General features: G+C 43.4%; 1 protein-coding gene across 1 annotated transcript in view; it reads left to right on the top strand.

Annotated features, from left to right (window-relative positions):
• Nucleotides 1-26658, top strand: part of LOC106562968 (microtubule-associated protein 1B) — a 57631-nt gene extending 30973 nt beyond the window's left edge. The window contains exons 3-7 of the mRNA XM_014128121.3: nt 2694-2776; nt 15719-15859; nt 16108-21097; nt 21267-21505; nt 21757-26658. Coding sequence (XP_013983596.3) covers nt 2694-2776; nt 15719-15859; nt 16108-21097; nt 21267-21505; nt 21757-21912 — 5609 coding nt within the window. The 3' untranslated portion in view covers nt 21913-26658. The remainder of the gene's footprint in view (nt 1-2693; nt 2777-15718; nt 15860-16107; nt 21098-21266; nt 21506-21756) is intronic.
• Nucleotides 26659-27075: the final 417 nt, after the last annotated feature.

Raw genomic sequence — 27075 nt, 5'->3', positions numbered from 1 at the left:
TCCTACATGTGACTGTGTGAGCCAATGTCTCATTTATTTTTTATTTTATAAGGTTATTGTCATATTGTTATATTGTTGTCAAATGTCTTTTTTTTCCATTTTTGAGTAAATTATATCACCACCGAAAAGGGGCATTTGCTCGACATAGGTAGAGCCCTATCTGTGCACGTGCCTGATTTAGCTGCAACCTGCTAAGAAGACGGGGCAGGTAGAGAAATAGCCTGTGTTTGTGTTTGTGATGGAGATTGTGTTTCCCACAGTCAATTATTATTCTCATACAGAAACACTGAGGCTCTAGTTCTAGGCTGCAGGGTTCTGCTGATCAATCTTCATGAAGACTGTGGGGTTGAAACATTTTCCCTGGACTTTAAAGTAATACATCTGATGCTGTTAAGCCGGCCTTTGAAAATGAATGAATACACAGCAAGAGAATACAGTATTAGCTCCAGCTTTGAACTGCGCTAAGAAGTACAACACAGAGTCAAAGAGACAACCAGTTATTTTGAACATGAACTAAACTAAACTTGTTCCGCAATTTCTAAATCACAGATCTCTCCCTGGAATAAAATAAACACTGTGCATTTCCAATAGCAGTCTGCGTGTCAGTATCAAAAGCTGTAATTCTTATAGGCAGCTATCCAAGACAAACAACAACTCAGAAATGATGGATATCTGCATTTCCACCATGAATTAAAAAGAAGTCCTTCGACTAGGAAATACGTCTGCTTAACCTATTCCTCCTTTCTAATTTGGAGTGCCTGATCCATTGGCCGTTGAAGGTATAAAAAATATATATACATTACAGGATATGCAACCGCAAAAAGAAACATTACTATCGAGCTAAATCTATTCCTCTGATATGTGAGCCAGTCTTGCATTAGTGGCAGTAGGTTGAGCTCCTCCTCCATAGTGAGTGACAGCCCTCAGGTGGAGGGTACAGCAGGTGTGTTAATGGGTAGGAGGATCTATCTGGAATATGAAATATGTATGGCCATATCAGCCCTGAGGCCAGAACCTACTGCTGTATGGAGCCCCCCAGACATTCTCCCTCTCTCTGAGATAATCACGACTGGTAGTCTTTCTATATACCTGCAGAGCAGATCCCCAACCCTGCCCTCAACCTCCAAGAAAGCATCATGCATTTCAGTTATTTATGTTCTGTTGCAATCACGGTGTTAGTTTTACAAATCTGGCCTGGTTTTCCAGTAGTGATAGAACTTTTACGAGTGTTTCCATGTTATGATATGTGATAAATCAAGTAGAGTTTTTTGTAAATTATGAGGAACATAAACACCAGTCTCTTGAATCAAGTAATGTAGCAGCAGTATACCATGGCTGTAGAACCTCTTGGTAAATACCACCACGACTCACCACGATGAGTGAAAGGAGGAGAGAAGGAGACAGAGAGAAATATCGATTACCACTGGGCACACACTGGTTGAATGAACATTGTTTCCACATAATTTCAATGAAATTACGCTGAACCCGTGTGGAATAAACATGGAATTGAAGTCTGTGCCCAGTGATTTGGGATGCCACTCAGGTGATTTAAAGGAAGGCATCACAACTACTGTAGGTGAATGATGACTGTGGTTGCCCTCAGTGTGTTGGTGCAACTTGGACCAGAGGAGCACAAACAAAAGGCAGAGGCACACAGTCAGATTAAATAGAGACTACATGACAGTTTTCTATTGTTTTATTCCGATGCAGGATTGACTCACTCCTTGCTCTTGATTGGGTAGTTGTCAGGAAGCACAGGTCCTGTTTTCTCATTACATTATGTGTGGCTTAAGAACACTGAATTCATGCATTAACATGTTGAAGGGTTACCCAGTTGGTTCTTAATATATAATAATGGTGAAGGAAAGTATTCAGATAAAGCAAGCTGCTGAAAGTTCCTAAAACAGTGATGTCTTGTTTACTCAGATTCTGAGTAGCTGGGCTGACTCTCGGATCCAGCCATTTCATGGCTATATTGGACAGGCAGTGATAAAGGCCACCTCTGGAGGAACATTACCATTTACATAGTCACATTAAGACTATCAGAAACATCTGTATCTGAACAGTTTGATTAATAATATGTAGCCTAATGGAGATAGATAGACAGACAGTGGAGAGAGAGAGAGTGAATACATGAGATTCCACAATAAATTATTAATGATTGCCTTTTGATATTAAAGGAGAGAATTATGAAGTTGGCGTTACATGATTAACGATTTAATGAAGAAACACTGGATTCATAAGATTCATACTGAAACAAATAAACTACAAAGAGATTTCTCTGCTTCACTGATTCCCTGGTTGAATTGGGAGTGACTGGTGGTAACTGGTGTTAATGGCTTCTCGGTGACAGTCTGTGGCTGGTGGTAGGTGGGTGATTAGTAGGCAGTGTGGGTAATTGGGTGTGTGCATCCTTGATGGTTGAGTAGAGGAGACTACTAAGAACATTTCTTCTCTGGAGGACAGACATGCCATACTGGCCTGACAGGGCAAAGGAAAAAAGTATCTGCTGCAACTGTAGCCTCTGATTTAATAGGGCCATCGAAAGTTTTCAGCTATTTAAGGTATGCTTTTACATGCACCCACTATCAAAAAAACATTTAACAAATCAGAAAAAAATGTAAGCATTTCATTTATATATTTTCCACAGCACACATTGATTGAGTTGTTCTGTTTCCCTTTCTTGTTTTCAGGGCAGAGAATTCTTCACCACAAAAGCAGCGTTCTCGAGACAGTAGTGCTTATCAACCCTTCAGATGCAGCTGTCAGCACTGAGGTAAGTACATTCCATAAGTACGTAAGTGGTCTAAGGCACTGCAATGCTTGAGGCGTCACTACAGATCCGGGTTCGAACCCAGGCTGTGTTGCATCCGGCCGCAACCAGGAGACCCATGAGGCGACACACAATTGGCCCAGCGTCGTCTGGGTTAGGGGAGGGCTTGGCCGGCCGGGATGTCCTTGTCCCATTGCGCTCTAGCGACTCCTGTGGCAGGCCGGGCACATGCACGCTGACACGGTCGCCAGTTGTACGGTGCTTCCTCCCACACAATGGTACGGCTGGCTTCTGGGTTAAGCGAGCAGTGTGTCAAGAAGCAGTGCGGCTTGGCAGGGTCCTGTTTCAGAGGATGCATGGCTCTCGACCTTCGCCTCTCCTGAGTCCATACGGGAGTTGCAGCGATGGGACAAGACTGTAACAACCAATTGGATATCACGAAATTGGGGAGAAAAAGGGCTATATATATATATATATATATAAAAAAAGAAGTGGGGGGGCCATAATACAAAAATGTTAACAATTATTATAAATTATTTTAGTGGGTAGATCAGCTTTAACATTGCAGATGTATTGTGGCTTCCATCAATGTAATTGTCTGCATCATTTCCAATCACCCATATAGATTTTTGTAAATATATACAGTGCATTGGACACAAAGGTTTGGACACACCTACTCATTCAAGGGTTTTTCTTTATTTTTACTATTTTCTACATTGTAGAATAATAGTCAATACATCAAAACTATGAAATAACACACATGGAATCATGTAGTAACCAGAAAAGTTATATTTTATATAATGTAGTAACCAAAAAATCTATTTTATATTTGAGATTCTTCAAAGTAGCCACCCTTTGCCTTGGTGACAGCTTTGCACTCTCGTGGCATTCTCTCAACCAGCTTCACCTGGAATGATTTTCCAACAGTCTTAAAGGAGTTCCCACATATGCTGAGTAATTGTTGGCTGCTTTTCCTTAACTCTGCGGTCCAACTCATCTCAAACCATCTCAATTGGGTTGAGGTTTTGTGTTTGTGGAGGCCAGGTCATCTGATGCAGCACTCCATCACTCTCCTTCTTGGTCAAAGAGCCCTTACACAGCCTGGAGGTGTGTTGGGTCATTGTCCTGTTGAAAAACAAATAATAGTCCCACTAAGCGCAAACCAGGGATGGTGTATCACTGCAGAATGCTGCGGTAGCCATGGTGGTTAAGTGTGCCTTGAATTCTAAATAAATCAAAGACAGTGCCCCAGCAAAGCACCCACACCATCACACCTCCTCCTCCATGCTTCACGGTGGGAACCACACATGCGGAGATCATCCGTTCACCTACTCTGCGTCTCACAAAGACACTGCGGTTGGAACCAGAATTCTCAAATTTGGACTCATCAGACCAAAGGACAGATTTCCACCAGTTTAATGTCCATTGCTCATGTTTCTTGGCCCAAGCAAGTCTTTTCTTCTTATTGGTGTCCTTTAGTAGTGGTTTATTTGCAGCAATTCGACCATGAAGGCCTGATTCACGCAGTCTCCTCTGAACAGTTGATGATTATGTGTCTGTTATTTGAACTCTGTGAAGCATTTATTTGGGCTGCATTTGGGTCTTTTACCAAATAGGGCTATCTTCTGTATCCTTCTTAATGCGTTTGAGCCAATCAGTTGTGTTGTGACAAGGTTGTGACAAGGTTGTCACAACACAACTGATTGGCTCAAACGCATTAAGAAGGAAATAAATTACACAAATTAACTTTTAACAAAGCACACCTGTTAATTTAAATGCATTCCAGGCGACTACCTCATGAAGCTGGTTGAGAGAATGCCAAGAGTGTGCAAAGCTGTCATCAAGGCAAAGGGTTGCTACTTTGAGTATTTGTTTAACACTTTTTTGGTTACTACATGATTTCATATGTTATTTCAAAGTTTTGATGTCTTCACTATTATTCTACAATGTAGAAAATAGTAAAAATAAAGATAAGCCCTGGAATGAGTAGCTGTGTCCAAACATTTGACTGGTACTGTATATACAGTTTTATATATTACCCTTTATTATTTTCTCCTAACCCTACCACCCCTTCCCTAAAAGAGTAAACTAATGGACAACAACACTTAGGCATCTACTTCCAGCTTATAGAAAATATATACAGTGCATTCGGAAAGTATCCAGACCCCGTGACTTTTTCCAAGTTTTGTTAAGTTACAGCCTTATTTTAAAATGGATCAAATAGTTTTTTTCTCTCATCAAGCTGCACACAATACTCCATAATGACAAAGCAAAAACAGGTTATTAGACATTTTTGCTAATTTAAAAACTGAAATATTACATTTACATATATTACATTTACATCAGTACTTTGTTGAAGCACCTTTGGCAGTGATTACAGCCTCGAGTCTTCTTGGGTATGACGCTACAAGCTTGGCACACCTGTATTTGGGGAGTTTCTCCCATTCTTCTCTGCAAATCCTCGCAAGCTCTGTCAGGTTGCATGGGGAGCGTCACTGCACAGCTAGTTTCAGGTCTCTCCAGAGATGTTCAGTCAGGTTCAAGTCCGGGCTCTGGCTGGGCCACTCAAAGACATTCAGAGACTTGTCCCGAAGCCAGTCCAGCGTTGTCTTGGCTGCGTGCTTAGGGTCGTTGTCCTGTTGGGTGGTGAACCTTCGCCTCAGTCTGAAGTTCTGAGCGCTCTGGAGCAGGTTATCATCAAGGATCTCTCTGTACTCTGCTCCATTCATCCTTCTCTCAATCTTGACTAGTCTCCCAGTTCCTGCCACTGAAAAACATCTCCACAGCATGATGCTGCCACTACCATGCTTCACCGTAGGGATGGTGCCAGCTTTCCTCCAGATGTGACGCTTGGCATTGAGGCCAAATAGTTCAATCTTGGTTTCATCAGACCAGAATATCTTGTTTCTCATGATCGGATTCCTTTAGGTGCCTTTTGGCAAAGTCCAAGTTGGGCTATAATGTGCCTTTTCTTGAGGAGTGGCTTCCGTCTGGCAACTCTACCATAAAGGCCAGATTGGTGGAGTGCTGCAGAGATGGTTGTCCTTCTGGAAGGTTCCCATCTCCACAGAGGAACTCTGGAGCTCTTTCAGAGTGACCATCGGGTTCTTGGTCACCTCCCTGACTAAGGCCCTCCTTCCCCGATTGCTCAGTTTGGCCGGGCGGCCAGCTCTAGGAAGAGTCTTGGTGGTTCCAAACTTCTTCCATTTAATGGAAGAATGCCACTGTGTTCTTGGGGACCTTCAATGCTGTAGACATTTTTTGGTACCATTCCCCTGACCTGTGCCTCGACACAATCCTGTCTCTGAGCTCTACGGACAATTCCTTTGACCTCATGGCTTAGTTTTTGCTCTGACATGCACTGTCAACTGTGGGACCTTATACAGACAGGTGTGTGCCTTTTCCAAAGCTGTATTTACCACAAGTGGACTCCAGTCAACTTGTAGACACATCTCAAGGATTATCAATGGAAACAGGCTGCACCTGAGCTGAATTTAGAGTCGCATAGCAAATAATGCAAATTATGCAAATAAGGTATTTCTGTTTTTTATTTTTAATACATTTGCAAAATTTCGAAAAACCTGTTTTCGCTTTGTCAATGTAGGGTATTGTGTGTAAAGTGATGAGGGAAAAACATATTTAATACATTTTAGAAGAAGGATTTAACATAACACAATTTGGAAAAGGGGAAGGGGTCTGAATACTTTCCGAATGCACTGTACATTTTCTACGAACACAGTATATTTTACAATAGTTATGTTTTGTTCAACTCCTCCCATCTGTCTCTGAACACCATCCAGTTTTGATTTATATTTGCCATATATTTTTCAACTGTGCTGTCATGTTTCACAAAAGTTCTGAACCTTTCTATTCTCATAAATTACATGTACAATATGTAGAATCTTTTTCTTTCTAACAGTATTATATTATTGATCGATTGACTATGACTTTTTAATAAAAAAGTAACACAATAAAATAACAATAACGAGGCTATATACAGGGGGTACTGGTACCGAGTCAATGTGCGGGGGTACAGGTTAGTCGAGGTAATTGTTCAGCCGTCTTATGGCTTGGGGGTAGAAGCTGTAAATCACCCAGCAGTGCTATTTGCAGAGGGGGACATAACTTGGCAGGGGGTCTGGGGGCCCTCCCATTTTGGGGGGCATCTAAAGCACATTTCCTGCATTTCTACACAATATAATATGACCCATGGCCCTTCTAGCCATCTCTATTTAGAACAACAAAAAGTAAGCAAAAATGCCCACAGTCATCAAGCTAGGTAAGAGATCATTAAATATGTTTAAGTGATTGATAAGACTAAACTAGATCCATGATAATGCACTAATTAATATTGTGTTGCACCTTTAACCAATAGCCTAACAAATGAACAACTCTTACAAATAAAATACAAATACAACTTTTGATTGTCTTTAAAACATCCTCTATATCAAATTTCAGCCAGACCGCCCAGCCAACCCGAGCCACCTACACGCCCGACCCCCACCAGTCTAGTCAATAACTCAACTTTCTCCCCAACACAACTTCCTTCCCATCTTTTTTTTATGCCTCAAAGGAAAGGTTTGGAAAACACCTAAACATTAACACACAGAAACAGTACACCCTCCATATAATTAATATCATAGGCCTAATAGTACTGTAGTGTTCTTTTTACTTGCACACAATATAGCTGGGTCACCCCGTCCTGCCCCTAGGGGTCCACGGCGACATAGCGCCACAGCCTAACACACCCCACTCAGCTTTAGGATCTTAGTGAAACATTCATTATTGGTTTCAGGTGTGTTAGCAGTACAGCAGACCCCCAGGGCCAGGACTGAGCAGCCCAGCAACTAGGAATTGCCTCAATCTCCCCTGACGTGGGCATGTTTTCAATATAGACTCCTTTTGTCATACAGTATTCCATATATGACATCCAGACTTTATGAAAGTTGCACAGTATACCCTTAATCTTAAAACAAATCTAGTGATACTGTACATAACTTCACATTTATTCGATACATTGTGGGTGGATAACCAACCTTCCAATTCATTTTGTATATATATTTTTTTATTTAACCTTTATTTAACGAGGTAAAACCTGTTGAGGGTTTTCTTGGATAATATAATGTATAAATGTACACCAAGGTAATTCTTTGAAAACCCGACTGAAATGGAGATAAAACTGAGTTATTACAAAGAAGGTCTTTCAACTGTGAGTTTTTCCAAAACCTTTGCCAGTACAGTCAGTTCATAAATGATAGGTTACACAGTTTCTTCTGTCTCCAGTATCAACATTTCAACGCAAACAAAAACAGGGAGAAGGGAGAATCTGTAGACATGCTGAGATTAAAGAATTGAGCCAGCCTTCAAGACCGCAACATATGCAAATATGTCCCCATTTGTGCTTTACACCTCCAGCAGAATAATACAGTTTCTGAGTGCATGATATTCAGTTTCACTGGCGTATAGCACATTCTATTGATGGTCTTAAACTGCAGTAATTTATGTCTGAGATTATATGAACATGACTGGGCATTCTAACATATCTGTATACATTCATCATCATCAATAGCGTCTCCCAGGTCTTCCTCACATTTTTGTTTGACATGTTTTGTGTCATCGGGAAAAACCTCTATCAACCCTTAATATAGTTTGGAAATCAACTTTAGAGGTTTGTCAGACTGCCTTAAAATAGCATCTGGCTTGTCCAGTGTTTGCTGTATAGAGAGAATAAAGTATTGTATCTGCAAAAATTCACCTCACAGACTGGTCTACCCTGGCTGCCTGACTCTGCTGAGACCCCAGTCACCATTTGATCCTACTAAAATGAGGCATGACAAAGAATTACCTTGGTGTACATTTATACATTATATTATCCAAGAATGTAATCAATGGTTCAATAATCGAAATGACCATTATTCCCAGATCCCAGACTGTAGCTTTAATCTTAAACTGCTACTGTAGGTCTACCCATCAATTCAAGATGGAACTTTGTATCATTCACTGAATATAATGCAAAATTCACTTGAGCTCCATACACTGGTCTTCCCTGGCTGTCTGACCCTGCTGGGACCCCTGTCACCATCTGATCCTGCTGGGACCCTTGTCACCATCTGATCCTGCTAAGACATGATGAGCATAGATCATTGCGGCGTGACTCACAAGTCCTCAACTGGCGCTTCATTAAATAGTACCCGCAAAACACCAGTCTCAACGTCAACAGTGAAGAGACGACTCCGGGATGCTGGCCTTCTAGGCAGAGTTCCTCTGTCCAGTGTCTGTGTTCTTTTGCCCATCTTAATATTTTATTTTTATTGGCCCGTCTGAGATATTGCTTTTTCTTTGCAACTCTGCCTAGAAGGCCAGCATCCCGGAGTCGCCTCTTCACTGTTGACGTTGAGACTCCCATGATTACTCGACTATGCATGCCTCTCCCTAACGTCAATATGCCTTGTCCATTGCTGTTTTGGTTAGTATTTATTGCCTTATTTCACTGTAGAGCCTCTAGCCCTGCTCAATACGCCTTAGTGAACACTTTAATTCCATCTCCAACACATTCAGTGACATCACCTGGTTTAAATTATATTCCTAGAGACAATATCTCTTTCATCGTCACTCTATGCTCAGGTTTACACCCACTGTATTCACATCCTACCATACCTTTGTCTGTACATTATGCCTTGAATCTTTTCTACCATGCTCAGAAATCTGTTCCTTTTACTCTGTTCTGAACGTACTAGGCGTCCAGTTCTTTTAGCCTTTAGCTGTACCCTTATCCTACACCTCCTCTGTTCCTATGGTGATGTGGAGGTTAACCCAGGCCCTGCAGTGCCTAGCTCCACTCCCATTCCCCTGGCGCTATCATTTGTTGACTTCTGTAACCGTAAAAGCCTTGGTTTCATTCATGTTAACATTAGAAGCTTCCTCCCTAAGTTTGTTTTATTCACTGCCCTAGCACACTCTGCCAACCCGGATGTCCTAGCTGTGTCTGAATCCTGGCTCAGGAAGACTACCAAAAATCCAGAAATTTCCATCCCTAACTATAACATTTTCCGACAAGATAGAACTGCCAAAGGGGGCCGCTTGCTATAGGCCACCCTCTGCCATCAGCTGTGCCCTGGACACCATATGTTAACTGATTGCCCCCCCATCTATCTTCAGAGCTCGTGCTGCTAGGTGACCTAAACTGGGTCATGCTTAACACCCCGGCCATCCTACAATCAAAGCTTGATGCCCTCAATCTCACACAAATTATCAATGAACCTACCAGGTACAACCCCAAATCTATTAACACAGACACCCTCATAGATATCATCCTAACCAACTTGCCCTCCAAATACACCTCTGCTGTTTTCAACCAAGATCTCAGCAATCACTGCCTCATTGCCTGCATCCGTAATGGGTCCGCGGTCAAACGACCAACCCTCATCACTGTCAAACGCTCCCTAAAACACTTCAGCGAGCAGGCCTTCCTAATCGACCTGGCCCGGGTATGCTGGAAGGATATTGACCTCATCCCGTCAGTAGAGGATGCCTGGTCATTCTTTAAAAGTGCCTTCCTCACCATCTTAAATTAGCATGCCCCGTTCAAAAAATGTAAAACCAGGAACAGATATAGCCTTGGTTCTCTCCAGACCTGACTGCCCTTGACCAGCACAAAAACATCCTGTGACATTCTGTATTAGCATCGAATATGCAACTTTTCAGGAAAGTTAGGAACCAATATACACAGGCAGTTAGGAAAGCTAAGGCTAGATTTTTCAAGCAGAAATTTGCATCCTGTAGCACAAACTCAAAAAAGTTCTGGGACACTGTAAAGGCCATGGAGAATAAGAGCACCTCCTCCCAGCTGCCCATTGCACTGAGGCTAGGAAACAATGTCACCACTGATAAATCGACTATAATTGAGAATTTCAATAAGCATTTTTCTACGGCTGGCCATGCTTTCCACTTGGCTACCCCTACCCCGGTCAACAGCCCTGCACTCCCCACAGCAACTTGCCCAAGCCTCCCCGATTTCTCCTTCACCCAAATCCAGATAGCTGATGTTCTGAAAGAGCTGCAAAATCTGGACCCCTACAAATCAGCCGGGCTAGACAATCTGGACCCTCTCTTTCTAAAATTATCTGCCGAAATTGTTGCAACCCCTATCACTAGCCTGTTCAACCTCTTTTGTATCATCTGAGATTCCCAAAGATTGAAAAGCTTCCGCGGTCATCCCCCTCTTCAAAGGGGGAGACACTAGACCCAAACTGCTACAGACCTATATCTATTCTACCCTGCCTTTCTAAGGTCTTCGAAAGCCAAGTTAACAAACAGATTACCAACCATTTCGAATCCCACCGTACCTTCTCCGCTATGCAATCTGGTTTCAGAGCTGGTCATGGGTGCACCTCAGCCACACTTAAGGTCCTAAATAATATCATAACTGCCATCGATAAGAGACATTACTGTGCAGCTGTATTCATCGACCTGGCCAAGGCTTTCGACTCTGTCAATCACCACATTCTTATTGGCAGACTCAACAGCCTTGGTTTCTCAAATGATTGTCTCACCTGGTTTACCAACTACTTCTCTGATAGAGTTCAGTGTGTCAAATTAGAGGGCCTGTTGTCCGGACCTCTGGCAGTCTTTATGGGGGTGCCACATGGTTCAATTCTCGGGCCGACTCTCTTCTCTGTATACATCAATGATGTCGCTCTTGCTGCTAGTGATTCTCTGATCCACCTCTACACAGACGACACCATTCTGCAAACTTCTGGCCCTTCATTGGACACTGTGTTAACTAACCTCCAGATGAGCTTCAATGCCATACAACTCTCCTTCTGTGGCCTCCAACTGCTCTTAAATGCAAGTAAAACTAAATGCATGCTCATCAACCGATCACAGCCCGCACCTGCCCTTCCGTCCAGCATCACTACTCTGGACGGCTCTGACTTAGAATATGTGGATAACTACAAATACCAGGTGTCTGGTTAGACTGAAAACTCTCCTTCCAGACTCACATTAAGCATCTCCAATCCAAAATGAAATCTAGATTCGGCTTCCTATTTCGCATCAAAGCATCCTTCACTCATGCTGCCAAACATACCCTCGTAAAACTGACCATCCTACCGATCCTCGACTTTGGCGATGTCATTTACAAAATAGCCTCCAACACTCTACTCAACAAATTGGATGCAGTCTATCACAGTGCCATCCGTTTTGTCACCAAAGCCCCATATACTCCCCACCACTGCGACCTGTACTCTCTTGTTGGCTGGCCCTCGCTCCATTCTCGTCGCCAAACCCACTGGCTCCAGGTCATCTCCAAGTCTCTGCTAGGTAAAGCCCCGCCTTACCTCAGCTTTCTGGTCACCATAGCAGCACCCGCTCGTAGCATGCGCTCCAGCAGGTATTTCTCACTGGTCACCCCCAAAGCCACTTCATCCTTTGGCCGCCTTTCCTTCCAGTTCTCTGCTGCCAATGACTGGAACGAACTGCAAAAATCTCTGAAGCTGGAGACTCATATCTCCCTCACTAGCTTTAAGCACCAGCTGTCAGAGCAGCTCACAGATCACTTCACCTGTACATAGCCAATATGAAAACAGCCCATCCATCCAACTACCTCATCCCCATACTGTATTTATTTATTTATCTTGCTCCTTTGCACCCCAGTATCTCTACTTGCACATTCATCTTCTGCACATCGACCATTCCAGTGTTTAATTGCTATATTGTAATTACTATGCAACCATGGCCTGTTTATTGCCTTAACTCCCTTATCTTACCTCATTTGCACTCACTGTATTTTCTGTATTTTCACTCACTTTTTATTTTCTTTTTGTTTTCTTTTTTTCTACTGTATTACTGACTGTATGTTTTGTTTAGTCCATGTGTAACTCTGTGTTGTTGTATATGTCGAACGGCTATGCTTTATCTTGGCCAGGTCGCAGTTGGAAATGAGAACTTGTTCTCAACTAGCCTACCTGGTAAATAAAGGTTAAATAAAAAAAATCTAATAAAAAAACTTCTGAAACGTGACAAAACAAAGGCTACACAACATGTCCATACAAACATCTGCTGTTAGATAGCAACTAGAGGCTAGAGTTGACCTGGCTGTGATAGCTACTCACTAGCATAGCTTATTCATTCACCTCAGTCGAGAGGGTATGAAACATTAGCTAACGTTACATGCGGGTTACAATACTAGCTCAGCACTGCGAATAAACACTAGTTTAGTTTTTTTCTGTTAAGTTAAACAGCAGTTACCTTGCCAGCTACATCAGTCAACTAAAGAGTAGCCAGTTTCTATTCCTTTTACAAGCCGGTGACCGAGCGCAGCGTGTACACTGAACTATGCTCAACTCTCCCGTGCTGGTCCAGCCAGCCTTCCAGAAGTTTTGCCCTCACACAGTCCATCAGCCCGCTCTGTGGCGTCAGAGTGGTCCTAAATCCAGTCGGATAAACACCCAAAACAGCCTACCCCACCGCTGCCTTGTTTTGTATCACATTCCAATGATAAAACTGAGGAGGACAAAAATGCAATTTCAGAATGTGGGGGGACATGTCCTGTCCGTCCGTCCCCATCCCCAGTGAAAGTTGCAATCCTGTGAAGACTTGGGCATCGAGTGGGCATTGACATAACAAATTCACTTTGAAATGGACTATAAGGATTACACACAGACTACTTCACATACAGTACAACATGACACTTGAGGGATAGTCGTACAACCCCTTTTCATTTTCCATTGCATCTGACTTTCTCATGTCTGTTTGTTTTTTAAAGCTAACAGTATTTTCCAAGCATAAGCATAAGTATTGTCTCTGAGCATAAGTGTCAAGTTGTAATGTCACAAGTACAGTGAAATGCCTTTTTTGCAAACTCAAAACCCAACAATGCAATAACCAATAACAATGTATTGCTAGATAAAAACACAAGAGAATAAGAATAGGAAATATGAAATACACAATAAAGTAAGTAAGTAAGTTTACATGTACAGGGATACTGGAGTGAAGGAGGTAGATATGGATTGGGGCAATGGGACTAGGCAACAGGATATAAGATAAACAGAGTAGCAGCAGCTTGTATGTGAGTATGTGTGTGGGTGTGTAAAGTAAGTATAAATGTATGTGCATATTATGTGTGAGTGAACAAATTATGGAGTGTTTGTGTGTGTGGTGGAGGGACAGTGTGTGTGTAGGGCCCTGTGAGTGTGTAGAGAGACAGTGCAAAGATAAAAGGTCAATAAAGATACAAGGTAAACTCAGTCCGTGTAGCTATTTTGTTAGCTATTTATCAGTCGTATTGCTTGAGGATAGAAGCTGTTCAAGAAACTGTTGGTGTCAGACTTGATGCACTGGTACCTCTTGCCATGTAGCAGCAGAGAAAATAGTCTATGGCTTGTGGTTGGAGTCTTTGACGATTTTTCGGGCCTTCTTTTCACACCACCTGATATAGAGGTCCTGGATGGCAGAGAGCTCAGCCCCAGTGATGTACTAGGCTTTCCGCACAACGCTCTGTAGCACCATGCGATCGAGGGCGGTGCTATTGCCATACCAAGCGGTGATGCAACCAGTCAATATACTCTCAATGTACAGCTGTAGAAACTTTTCAGGATTTGAGGGCCCATGCCAAACTTTTTCAAGTCTTCTTCATGACCATGTGTGTGTGTTTTGACCATTTTAAGTCTTAAGTGATTTGGACATCGAGGAACTTGAAGCTGTCTACCTGCTCCACTGCCGCCCCTTCAATGTGGATGGGGGCATGCTCGCCCCCGCCTCCCATTTCCTGTAGTCCACTGTCAGCTCCTTGGTCTTGCTGACGTTGAGGGAGAGGTTGTTGCTCCGGCACCACACTGCAAGGTCACTGACCTCCTCCCTGTAGGCTGACTCATCGTTGCCGGTGATCAGGCCTACCAACTTCGTGTCGTCATACGAACTTGATAATGGTTTTGGAGTCGTGTGTGGCCACACAGTTGTGGGTGAACAGTGGGGGGCCCTGTGTTAAGGGTCAACGTGGCGGAGTTGATGTTGCCTACCCTCACCACCTGGGGTCAGCCCATCAGGAAGTCCAGGATCCAGTTGCAGAGGGAGGTGTTCAGACCCAGAGTCCAAAGCTTGGTGACGAGCTTGGAAGGGACAATGGTGTTGAACGCTGAGCTGTAGTCAATGAACAGCATTCTCACATAGGTATGTATTCCTCTTATCTAGATGGGTGAGGGCAGTGTGGAGAGCATTTGAGATTGCGCCGTCTATGGATCTGTTGTGGCGGTATGCAAATTGGAGTGGGTCTAGGGTGGCTGGAATGGAGGAGTTAATGTGTGCCATAACCAGCCTCTCAAAGCACTTGATTACAGAAGTGAGTGCTACAGGATGGTATTCATTGTGGCATGAAGCCTTAGAGTTCTTAGGAACAGGAATTATTGTGGCCATCTTAAAACGTGGGGATTACAGACTAGGACAAGGAGAGGTTGAAAATTACCATGAATATGCCTGCCAGCTGTTTTGCGCATGCTCTGAGAATGCGCCCTGGAATACTGTCGGGGCCCGCGGCCTTGCGGGTGTTGACCTGATTAAAGACCCTTCTCACGTCAACCTCGGAGAGCGAGATCACACAATCCTCTGGGTCGGTGGTAGCCCGGCTCAACATTGTTGTTGTCAAAATTAAATGCATTTAGTTTGTCTGGTAGAGAGGCTTTGTTGGGCAGATCACGGTTGGGTCTTCCTTGCAATCCGTAATGGATTGTAGCCCCTGCCACATGCTTCGGGTGTCGGAGCCTGTGTAATATGATTCCACCTTTTTCCTATATTGTCCTTTTGCTAGTTTGACTCTGGGCCTTCTTGTATTTATTCCTGTTTTTGGCAGTAGCATAAACTATGATTGCAAAAGAGATTCATGTCACAATTGCACTGAAACTCCAATGAAACATGTCTTTCTGACATGTTTGATACCTTTTTTCTGCCTAGGTTTGTCAAATGATCTCAGACACAGCCAGACACAAGCTGCTGGTGCTTTCGGGACAATGCTTTGAAAACACAGGAGAGCTGATTCTGCAGTCCGGCTCATTCTCTTTCTTCAACTTCATAGATATATTCACAGACCCCGAGGTGAGTCAAATTGAGCAAATTGTTTGCTAAACAATTACTATACAATTATAATTGTAAAGTTTGTAATACTATTCTTAATCTGCTGAAGATTACTGACCTATCAATGAGCAACTCTCATCAATACATCAGATACAATACAATACATTTGTCATCTGTTATCTGTCATAATTGTGTTAATAATTATATTCTGTTTGATCAAACAGTCATGATTTTTATCTCAAGTCTCCAAATATCTCTCTCTTCCCCAGATTGGTGAATTGCTCATCACTATTCACCCAGCAAACAAAGCAAGCCTAACCCTCTACTGCCCTGAGCAAGGCGACTGGAAAAATTCAAACCTGGACAAACACAACCTACAAGATTTCATCAACATGAAGCTCAACTCACCCTTGATACTCCCAGAGATGGAAGGTCTCTCAGAGTTCACAGAATACCTGTCGGAGTCAGTAGAAATCCCATCGCCTTTTGACATGTTGGAGCCACCAACCTCTGGTGGTTTCCTGAAGCTCTCAAAACCATGCTGCTACATTTTCCCTGGCGGCCGCGGCGACTCGGCCCTCTTTGCGGTGAACGGGTTCAACATGCTTATCAACGGGGGCTCCGACCGTAAGTCCTGCTTCTGGAAGCTGGTGAGACACCTAGACCGGGTAGACTCCATCCTCCTGACCCACATCGGGGATGACAACCTGCCTGGCATCAACAGCATGCTCCAGAGGAAGATGGCTGAGCTGGAGGAAGAGCAGTCCCATGGATCCCAAGGTACCGGCGACTGGGTGAAGAACCTCATATCCCCAGACATTGGGGTTGTGTTCTTGAACATCCCTGAGAATCTAGAGAAGCCTGCTGAAACCAACTTCAGGGTGAGGAGAAACATTGAAGAGGTGGCACAAACTCTCCATTACCTGAGCAAGCTGAATCTGAGGCCCGAGCCTCTGCAGAGGCCGGTCGGGAACACAATCGAACCCATCATTCTGTTTCAGAAGATGGGCGTGGGGAAGCTTGAGATGTATGTGCTTAATCCATCAAAGACCAGCAAGGACCTGCAGCACTTTATGAAGCAGTGGACAGGTAGTGAGAAAGACAAAGCCTCTGTTCTTCTGCCCAATGGAAAAGAAGCAGAGCTCCCAATCTCTTACATGACCTCAATATCTTCATTGATCGTGTGGCACCCATCAAACCCTTCAGAGAAGATAGTGCGAGTTCTTTTCCCTGGAAATGCAACTCAGTATCACATTCTTGAAGGTTTGGAAAAACTAAAACACTTGGACTTTTTGAAGCAACCAGTTGTCACTCAGAAAGAGCTATCTTCTAACTTGGCTCCAGCCTTGAAGCAGGCAAAGTTGAAACATAAAACTGACAGCAAGGAGAGTCTGAAGTCAGTCTCAAGGCCATCACCAAGCAAAAGTTTCAAAAAGGAGTCAAAGGAGGAAGCTCCAGAGAAGGCAAAGACAGACGCAGAATCAGCTCGAGAAAAGACCGCAAAATTTGAGAAAAAAGATAAACCTTTGGTGAAAAAGGAAAAAGTGAAGGCACCGGAAAAAGAAGTGAAGGCTAAAGCAGAGCCGGCACCTGAAACTCCAGAAAAGAAGAAGCCTGAAATTAAAACAAAAGCTCTTAAGGAAAAGATTATCAAGAAAGAACCCAGGAAGTCTGTAGAAAAGAAGAATGATGAAAAGGAGGTAAAGAAAGAAGTAGCAAAGGAAGATGAGAAGCTAACATCTAAAAAGGAGGAAACACCCAAAAAGGAACAGAAGCAAGAAACACCCAAAAAGGAACAGAAGGTAAACAAAGAAGAGGTAAAGAAAGACATTTTAAAGAAAGACAAAGATTTCAGGAGAGATTCCCCAATGAAGATAAGGAAGGAAGAGAAAAAGGAGCAAAAGAAAGAAGATCTAAAGAAAGACATAAAGAAGCCATCCAAGGATGTAAAAAATGCTTCATCTGCATTAGGTGAAGGGAAAAAACTTGCACCAAAACCAAAACCTCTGAAAAAAGATGACACTACAAAGAAAGACTTTGGAAGCCCTTTTAAGTCCAAGGGAAAGCCAAAAGTCACCAAGAAGGACACCAAAGCCACAGATGCTAAATCTGCTGCTGCAGGAGCTGCAGCTATCACAGCAGGAGTGGTAGCCGCCGCCACTTGTGCTGCGGAGGTCCTTGAGACAGAAAGAGCCATGATGTCTTCTCCAGAGGACCTCACCAAGGACTTTGAGGAGCTCAAAGAAGAGGAGATCGTTCAGGAGGAAGAGCCGGTGGTGGTCCACAGAGAGGCCCTCCTGCACTCTAAGGAGTCTCCTGAAGCAGAAGAGTCTCTGGATGAGGGGATCACAACCACTGAGCATGAAGGAGAAAGCAGGGAGACCCCAGAGGAACAGGAGCATAAAGGCAAGTTGAGTGGCAGCAGCAGTGAGAAGTTTGAAGATGAGGGAACTGGGCTAGATTATGAAAAGAAGGGAGAGACAGAAGAGGTCCATGAGCCAATGAGAAGGGAAATGGAGAAGCATATACATGCTGTGGATAGTGAAGACAAGGACTCTGAGGACGAGGGTGCGGATGCAGACCAATATGTAAGAGATCATAACAGAAATGAAACAGAAGTACAGAAGCTGGGGCTGTCTGTGATACACCCTCACATAACATCTGAGCCTCTGTCTCCGGCTGCATCTATTCATGATGAGACCCTTCCAGCTGGCTCCGACGACGAAGTAGCCTCAGATGATGAGAACCGAGACGAGGCATACACTGCTACATCTGGCCACACCCAGTCAACTATTGAGATCTCCAGTGTGCCTACTCCAATGGATGAAATGTCCACTCCAAGGGACATTATGAGTGACGAAACCACTAACGATGAGACAGAGGATTCTCCCTCTCAGGACCTTGCCAGGTTTGGAGGAACCACATTAGGAGACTTTGAGAGGAAGAGGCTGTCTCCGCTACAAGACGGCCCAGAGTCAGACCATTCAAAGAGTAATGCCACTGAAGGCAGGGACTACCACGCTTCTGCGTCCACAATATCTCCACCATCGTCACTGGAAGAGGATAAAGAGGAAGGATTCAAGTCAGACAAATTTGGTCTTGATTCAGCAAGACTCAGCTCTGCACTCTCCACTACTTCTCCTCTCATACGCTCCCCTTCAGCTCCCAAAGGAACCTTTGACTCATACCCCTCTGGATTCGCTGTACCAATTGAACTGTGCACAACGCTTTCAGGATCATCAAAGGCAGCAGCAGGGTCTTCCACCAGCCCAGATGACAAGACATTGGAAGGAACCACCTCACCTCATTCCTCCGGTCACACACCTTACTTTCAGTCTCCTGTGGATGAGAAGTCTGGCTCTATACCACCTGCAAATGACCATGGTCCTGTAATCGTGGAGGTTACGGGTGACAAAGAGGATTCCATCAGGGTCAGCCCCGTGGATGACCCAATTCCAGACCACACCTCATCTGTAGAGAAGGTGCTCTCCCCAATGAAGAGCCCACCACCAGTAAGAGGAAAGACACACTTTGATTTAGATCAAATGTTAACAATACACTTGAGTCAAGATGAGAGGAAAAATGGAGCTAGCGACAGTAACTCAGTCTCATCCACAAACCCCTTCACAGGTTTCAAAGAGGAGAGTAAAATGTCGATCTCAGAGGGAACCACATCTGATAAATCGGGCAGCCCTGTTGATGAGGCTGTAGCAGAGGACACGTTTTCACACATCGCCTCGGCTTCCACCACCTCACTGGCCACCAGCTCATTCCCAGAGCCTACAACAGATGACGTTTCCCCTGCTCTCCACGCTGAAGCCGGCTCCCCTCAATCAACAGAGGTGGAGGACTCCTTGTCTGTCTCTGTGGTTCAGACTCCAACCCCATTCCAGGAGGCAGAGATCTCTCCCAAGGGGGACAGCCCCAGGCCCATGTCAATCTCTCCAGACATCTCACCAAAGACGGCCAAATCAAAGACACCAGTACAGGAGCCCAAATCCCCGGAACATTCGACCATGTCATTTGGTCAGGAGTCCCCTGACCACTCATTAGCCCTGGACTTCAACAAACAGTCTCCAGAGCACACTTGTGCAGGCAGCTTGCGCGCCACGGAGAATGGGCCGACAGAGGTGGACTACAGCCCGTCAGAGGACAATGATTTGAGACCCGCTGAGCAGCGCCCACCCACTATGGACAAGCCTATGCTCTTCAAAGACAATGACTCAAGTCACGCCACCTCTGTGTCCCCTTCAGATGCTTCCCAATCCACCCCCTCGACCACTACACCTTGTCAGATGAGGGAAATATCACCTGTCTTAGCTCAGCAGATGGACAAATCCCCTGCCATCCCCTCTTCATCCTCCTATTCTTGCTTCACACAGAAAACAGAGATGTCTCTGGGAGCAGAAACTAATCCCTTCAAATGTGGAGATTCCAAATCCCCTGTCAGTCCCAAGGTTCCCTCCCCATCCTACCTTCCACTCTCCTCAAACCTCTCTGACTATCAGAAGTCTGCAGGTAGCTCCAAGGACCCAGACTCCTCCAAGAAGAGCCCTTCTTCTGGTTCCAGAACAGATGTTGACCTATGCTTGGTGACTTCCTGTGAGTACCGACACCCTAAGACAGAGCTGTCCCCCTCCTTCATAAACCCCAGTCCCCTGGAGTACTTCATGAATGAGGAGAACCCTCTGGAGGAAGAGAAGCCCCTGGCTAAGTCAGATGGAGGACCTCCACCCCCCAGCAGTAAATTACACGCTAAGCAATGTGAAGAGACTCCACCAACCTCCATCAGTGAATCTGCCCCTTCCCAGACAGATTCGGATGTTCCCCCTGGGACTGAGGAGTGCCCTTCAATTACCGCAGATGCAAACATAGACTCTGAGGATGATTCTGAGACACTTCCCACTGACAGAACCCTAACGTACAGACACGCAGATCCTCCTCCCGTGCCCCCCAGGGACTCTGCTCCGTCTCCAGCCCACCCAGATGTCACCATGGTAGATCCGGAGGCCGACATGCCCCCCGCTGACGACAACAACCGGACCAAGGACAAGGACTCAAAGGGAGAGGGAGCTGAGAAAGCTAAGAAGAAGAAGCTCACCAAGACCAAGTCCTCCTCTCCGGCCAGAAAGACTGGGCTCTCAAAAGTAAAGGATTCAAAAGTAATAGCCTCTCCCAAAAAGAGTGCAGGAGAAGGGAAAGATGCCAAAAATGCAACCAATACCTCTGCGTCAAGGGGTGTGAAAAGTGCCACATCAGGTAAGACCTGGTCCTCATCACTCATCTTTTCATACTTGGCCATGTGTCTAGATCCTTTGCTTTGTTTTCTGATAAAATAAGTTTAACGTTTAAGCTCTATTTGCCTCGGTATAGTTTCACATTTCTTTCATCCATGATGTACGTCGATTTTCAAACATCTCTGTCTCAGGTTCAGGTAGTGGAAAGGCAGCAGCGGCAATGCCCGTACCTAACTGCCCTCCCACATACATGGACCTGGTTTACATCCCAAACCACTGCAGCGCCAAGAATGTGGATGCAGAGTTCTTCAAATGGGTCAGGTCCTCCTACTATGTAGTCAGTGGCAATGACCAGACAGCCCAGGAGCCCAGCAAAGCTGTCCTGGACTCACTGCTGGAGGGCAAAGCCATGTGGGGAAACAACATGCAGGTACAGGGAGACAGACAGTCAAAATGTATCGGAATAACTGTGTTATAATGCCATAGTATCAGAAAGATAGATAGGTGTCATAGAGACAATAGACAAGACTTAAAAAGTGTACATAGAGAAGAAAAAAAAATAAAAATATATATATATATATATATATATATATATATTTGCTTTTTAGAGCAGAACAAAACAAACCTCTGAGTTTTTGAAAAAATAGTATGCAAACCCTAACCTCTTTTCCCTGTTGGCAGGTGACCCTGATCCCGACTCATGACTCAGAGGTGATGAGGGAGTGGTACCAGGAGACTCATGAGAAGCAGCAGGACCTGAACATCATGGTGCTGGCCTCCAGCTCCACTGTTGTCATGCAGGACGAGTCCTTCCCCGCCTGCAAGATAGAGCTGTGAACTTGATCCTGGGCCTCGTTCCGTTCCAAATTATGCTTCTCTTCTTCCCTTCATTTCTCCTTTCACTGGAGTGTGCACTCTATTGACATTCCAAGATGCACTTTCAGAGTGAGGGGACTGATGGAGGGAAGGGGCTGTAATAATTTAGATTGGAACAACCCTCTGGACTCTAATGATCAAAGGATCTAGTAACCAAGAGATCTAGTGATCAAGTGGATCATGTTGTTAGTGGTATCTTTGAGTTGGGGTGAAGGATGACGTAGACATAGAGTAAAATTATGTAAACACGTAATTTAAACAAATGCTCTTTGCCAACATTAATGAAAAATACATAGCTTGCATTACAATTATGTTTGAGTTTGAAATGACAACCGCAAATGTAATTGTCCACAATACTCAAACAAACTATCTCACACAAGTTAACATCAGCTTTGTGGATCACTTTGAATAAGGAATGATGTTATAATAATATCCGGTATGCATGAAATATATGACCTAAACCAGTATGGAGAACATGAAAAGAAGGTCCCATCGTATATATTGGTGCTCTTGACGTAAATGTATTTATTCAGAAAACTCTCTTTCCCATGAGCACCAATTATATATGTATCAAGTAACATATAGATAGAAATATCCACGAGAATATACTTGTTCATACTGGGGAGAAAATAGGTCTGACAATAATAAAAATAGATATAATGAAATTCATTTATCCTTAAGGTTGGGACTACAAATTTAAAAGTTAAAGATTCTTCTGGTACATGCTGACAACTTACAGTGAGGGAAAAAAGTATTTGATCCCCTGCTGATTTTGTACGTTTGCCCACTGACAAAGAAATGATCAGTCTATAATTTTAATGGTAGGTTTATTTGAACAGTGAGAGACAGAATAACAACAAAAAAATCCAGAAAAACGCATGTCAAACATTTTATAAAATGATTTGCATTTTAATGAGGGAAATAAGTATTTGACCCCTCTGCAAAACATGACTTAGTACTTGGTGGTAAAACCCTTGTTGGCAATCACAGAGGTCAGACGTTTCTTGTAGTTGGCCAACGGGTTTGCACACATCTCAGGAGGGATTTTGTCCCACTCCTCTTTTCAGATCTTCTCCAAGTCATTAAGGTTTCGAGGCTGACATTTGGCAACTAGAACCTTCAGCTCCCTCCACAGATTTTATATGGGATTAAGGTCTGGAGACTGGCTAGGCCACTCCAGGACCTTAATGTGCTTCTTCTTGAGCCACTCCTTTGTTGCCTTGGCCGTGTGTTGTGGGTCATTATCATGCTGGAATACCCATCCACGACCCATTTTCAATGCCCTGGCTGAGGGAAGGAGGTTCTAACCCAAGATTTGACGGTACATGGCCCCGTCCATCGTCCCTTTGATGCTGTGAAGTTGTCCTGTCCCCTTAGCAGAAAAACACCCCCAAAGCATAATGTTTCCACCTCCATGTTTGACGGTGGGGATGATGTTCTTGAGGTCATTGGCAGCATTCCTCCTCCTCCAAACACGGCGAGTTGAGTTGATGCCAAAGAGCTCCATTTTGGTCTCATCTGACCACAACACTTTCACCCAGTTGTCCTCTGAATCATTCAAATGTTCATTGGCAAACTTCAGACGGGCATGTATATGTGCTTTCTTGAGCAGGGGGACCTTGCGGGCGCTGCAGGATTTCAGTCCTTCGCGGCTCATTGACAAGATTCTCCCGTGTAGTTCTGGGCTGATTCCTCACCGTTCTCATGATCATTGCAACTCCACGAGGTGAGATCTTGCATGGAGCCCAAGGCCGAGGGTGATTGACAGTTCTTTTGTGTTTCTTTCATTTGCGAATAAACTGTTGTTACCTTCTCACCAAGCTGCTTGGCGATGGTTTTGTAGCCCATTCCAGCCTTGTGTAGGTCTACAATCTTGTCCCTGACATCCTTGGAGAGCTCTTTGGTCTTGGCCATGGTGGAGAGTTTGGAATCCGATTGATTGATTGCTTCTGTGGACAGGTGTCTTTTATACAGGTAACAAACTGAGATTAGGAGCACTCCCTTTAAGAGTGTGCTCCTAATCTCCGCTCGTTACCTGTATAAAAGACACCTGAAAGCCAGAAATCTTTCTGATTGAGAGGGGCTCAAATACTTATTTCCCTCATTAAAATGCTAATCAATTTATAACATTTTTGAAATGCGTTTTTCTGGATTTTTGTTTTGTTTTTCTGTCTCTCACTGTTCAAATAAACCTACCATTAAAATTATAGACTGATAATTTCTTTGTCAGTGGGAAAACGTACAAAATCAGCAGGGGATCAAATCCTTTTTTCCCTCACTGTAGATATTGGGTGTGATAGTTTAATAGGTCATCAAGCAGTCTCAATCCACTGATTACATCTCTGTCCATAAAAATAACGAATTTATAAGATTGATTTAACCCAGCTGCATACACCAAAGGATTGAGGAGAACTCATTTAAGTTATTGCCTTAGGAAGTGAATTGAATGTAAAAGATTGATGCACTGAGGACAAATAGAAGGTAGCATAAACTTAAAATAAAATAAAACGAGTCTGTCCCCAACTATCAGATAATCTCTGTATAGAGCTAGTTTCGTTTGACACTGCAGTGACGAAGTATGAAGAAATACATAGAGCAAGATAAAGTTCAACTGCACTGAGGGGCCTGTGGATCATGTTAACTGTCTTATTCCATTGCGACTATTTTGAGAACAAACAATTCTAGTAAAGATGTATCCATTCGTTGTGATTCTGTTTGCGCAAAATATTGTGGATTGTTTTGCCCATTAGTTAATAATGGGCACCATGATTTATACATTTTATCTCAGTGTTTTTAAGAGTTGTTATTTATTTATTTTAAACTTATAAAATGCAGTATAAAAATAATGACCTTCTTGCAGGAGAATTGTTTAATGCAATGTCAATCGTGCATTACAAATAAGTAGAACTTGTTGGCCAAATGTCAAATATGTTTCTTGACCAATTTAATTTGAAAAGCACTGTTTCAAAATAATATCTGTAACATTCAGAAAGATTCAGAAATGGTCTGTTAATGTTTGTGTTGTACTGATTTCAAGAGAACTCTATGTACTGTATTCTCCTGCTCAGTCCGTCCTGCAGCCTTTTGTGTCAACCACAAATGGAGCCCTAGCGACTGCTTGAATGTGCCACAGTATGTTCAGGCTTGTGAAGCTAAATACTTTCCTAAGCTTAGAAAAATTATTATTATTTTTTTTTTAAACACTGTACTATAATTAAATATAGCTTTGTGGCAGGGTGACTGGTCGAAAGAAATGTGCATGAGTAATGTAAAATATACAAAGTCTTTTTTCTCTTTTTAAGGATGGGGAAATCTGCCCTTAACTGCCAAAAGAACAATGCAAGGCTGTGCTAATTAATATAAGACACTTACCCCACTGGGGACAGACGTCAGTTCAACATCTAGTTTTGATTTACATTTGGATTAGTTGTCAAACTATTGTGAATTCAACATGAAATCAACAAAAAGTGTTGACGTGATTAGATTTAGATTAAAAGTTGAGTGTAAAAAATTATAAATTCCCTTATGTTGATTACTTTTTGCAAATCCAATCAGTTTTTCACGTTGATTCAACGTCATCACATTGAATTTAATTGTTGAAATGTTGTGGAAACAATGTTGATTCAACCAGTTTTTGCCCAGTGGGAGGTACATTAATAGTTGGTTGTCTTTGGGGTGTATCCAGCTACGCCATTATGGCATGGAGTGAAAAGTGAAACGAGCGGCTCTGACTATGTTGGCCATTTTAAGGTCTTTAAATCTACTTCATCATAGTCCATGGCCCTGTAGCTACTCAAGGAGGATGTGTAGAACCTCGGCCAACCACAGGTCTGTAGAAAGAAGTGGTCAGATGCCTTGTGATGGAATATGGCAGTACCTCTGCCAAAATCGCTATGAGTCAGTTAAAGCGCTGTATAGATACGCTTTGAGAAGAGTAGAACACGGGGGAGAGTGACTGTTTTGGGTATGAGTTCCAGGTGTGAAAGACAAAAAAACTAGACACTTTAAAAGCCAGGACAAATAGTAATAACTGTAACGCGAAGCCATGAACAGAACAATAGAAAACACTAATGTTCAAACTCCAACCGCACACATCAACCACAAACGACCATGCCTATTTGGAGGCCATGAACATACAACCATCCTTTACTCAGAACAAACGGTCACTGTTAGGTGAAAACTCACAACGTAGACAAAATATTACAGTCAACCAACCAGAGGCAGGGACTTTGTTACTGTCTCCATGGCAACACAATTATCCAGTTGCCCGGTACAGCTCTGCAACAGGAACCTTTAACCATAAGCATGACCATTCTGCCGTTCAACTACAAACTATAGTGACCGACCGACCACACACACCACTCTTTCTTGACCTTTTCCTCACGCTACTACTATATTGTACTCCTTGCTTTCTATAATCTCTGTAATCTCTCTCTATCTTTCTCTCTTTTGGATGATTGTTAATACTGTCTGCAGCTGTGTGATATAAAATTGTCTCGTGATCTCTGCATCCTCCCTCTCGTTTTCCAAACTCATACCAAACGTAGCGGTTAGTTTCAAGTGAAAGTATTACTTAGTGCTTTTCTGATATTTGCGTGCAGTATCTCCTCTCCCCTCCTATAGGACATTTGATGTAAAGGGAACTACTATTAAAAAGGAAACCTACAAAAAGTGCCACAATAAACTCATGTTGTGGGAAATCATGAATGTATGTCTTGGTGTCTTCTTTCCTAAATGAATGTACAGTACCAGTCAAAAGTTTGGACACAGCTACTCCTTCAAGGGTTTTTCTTTATTTTGACTGTTTTCTACATTGTAGAATAATGGTGACGAACAGAGAGGATTGAAGGGAGGAGAGATTGAAGGGAGAGAGACGGAGATGAGGGAAGAGAGATTGTAGGCCCAGGAAGTTAACCTGTTTGTCACGCTGGTTATAACCACTGGGATGGATAGGGGTGCTAGTCTAGTCTAGGCTGCAGCCTGCCTTGAGACACACATTGTCCCATGAGGAACATGTTATGCAGAGTTTTAGACAATGAGGGTGTGAGAAGCATGATAATGTAATAATTTTACTTCATCTGAAAATTTTAACAAAACTCAAAAAGGTAAAACAAGCCATCAACA

This window comes from Salmo salar, chromosome 11, assembly GCF_965601325.2.
Source record: "Salmo salar chromosome 11, fSalSal1, whole genome shotgun sequence".
Lineage (NCBI taxonomy): Eukaryota > Metazoa > Chordata > Actinopteri > Salmoniformes > Salmonidae > Salmo > Salmo salar.
Note: the sequence above shows the minus strand (reverse complement) of the source record. Positions and strands in the feature narration are given on the sequence as shown.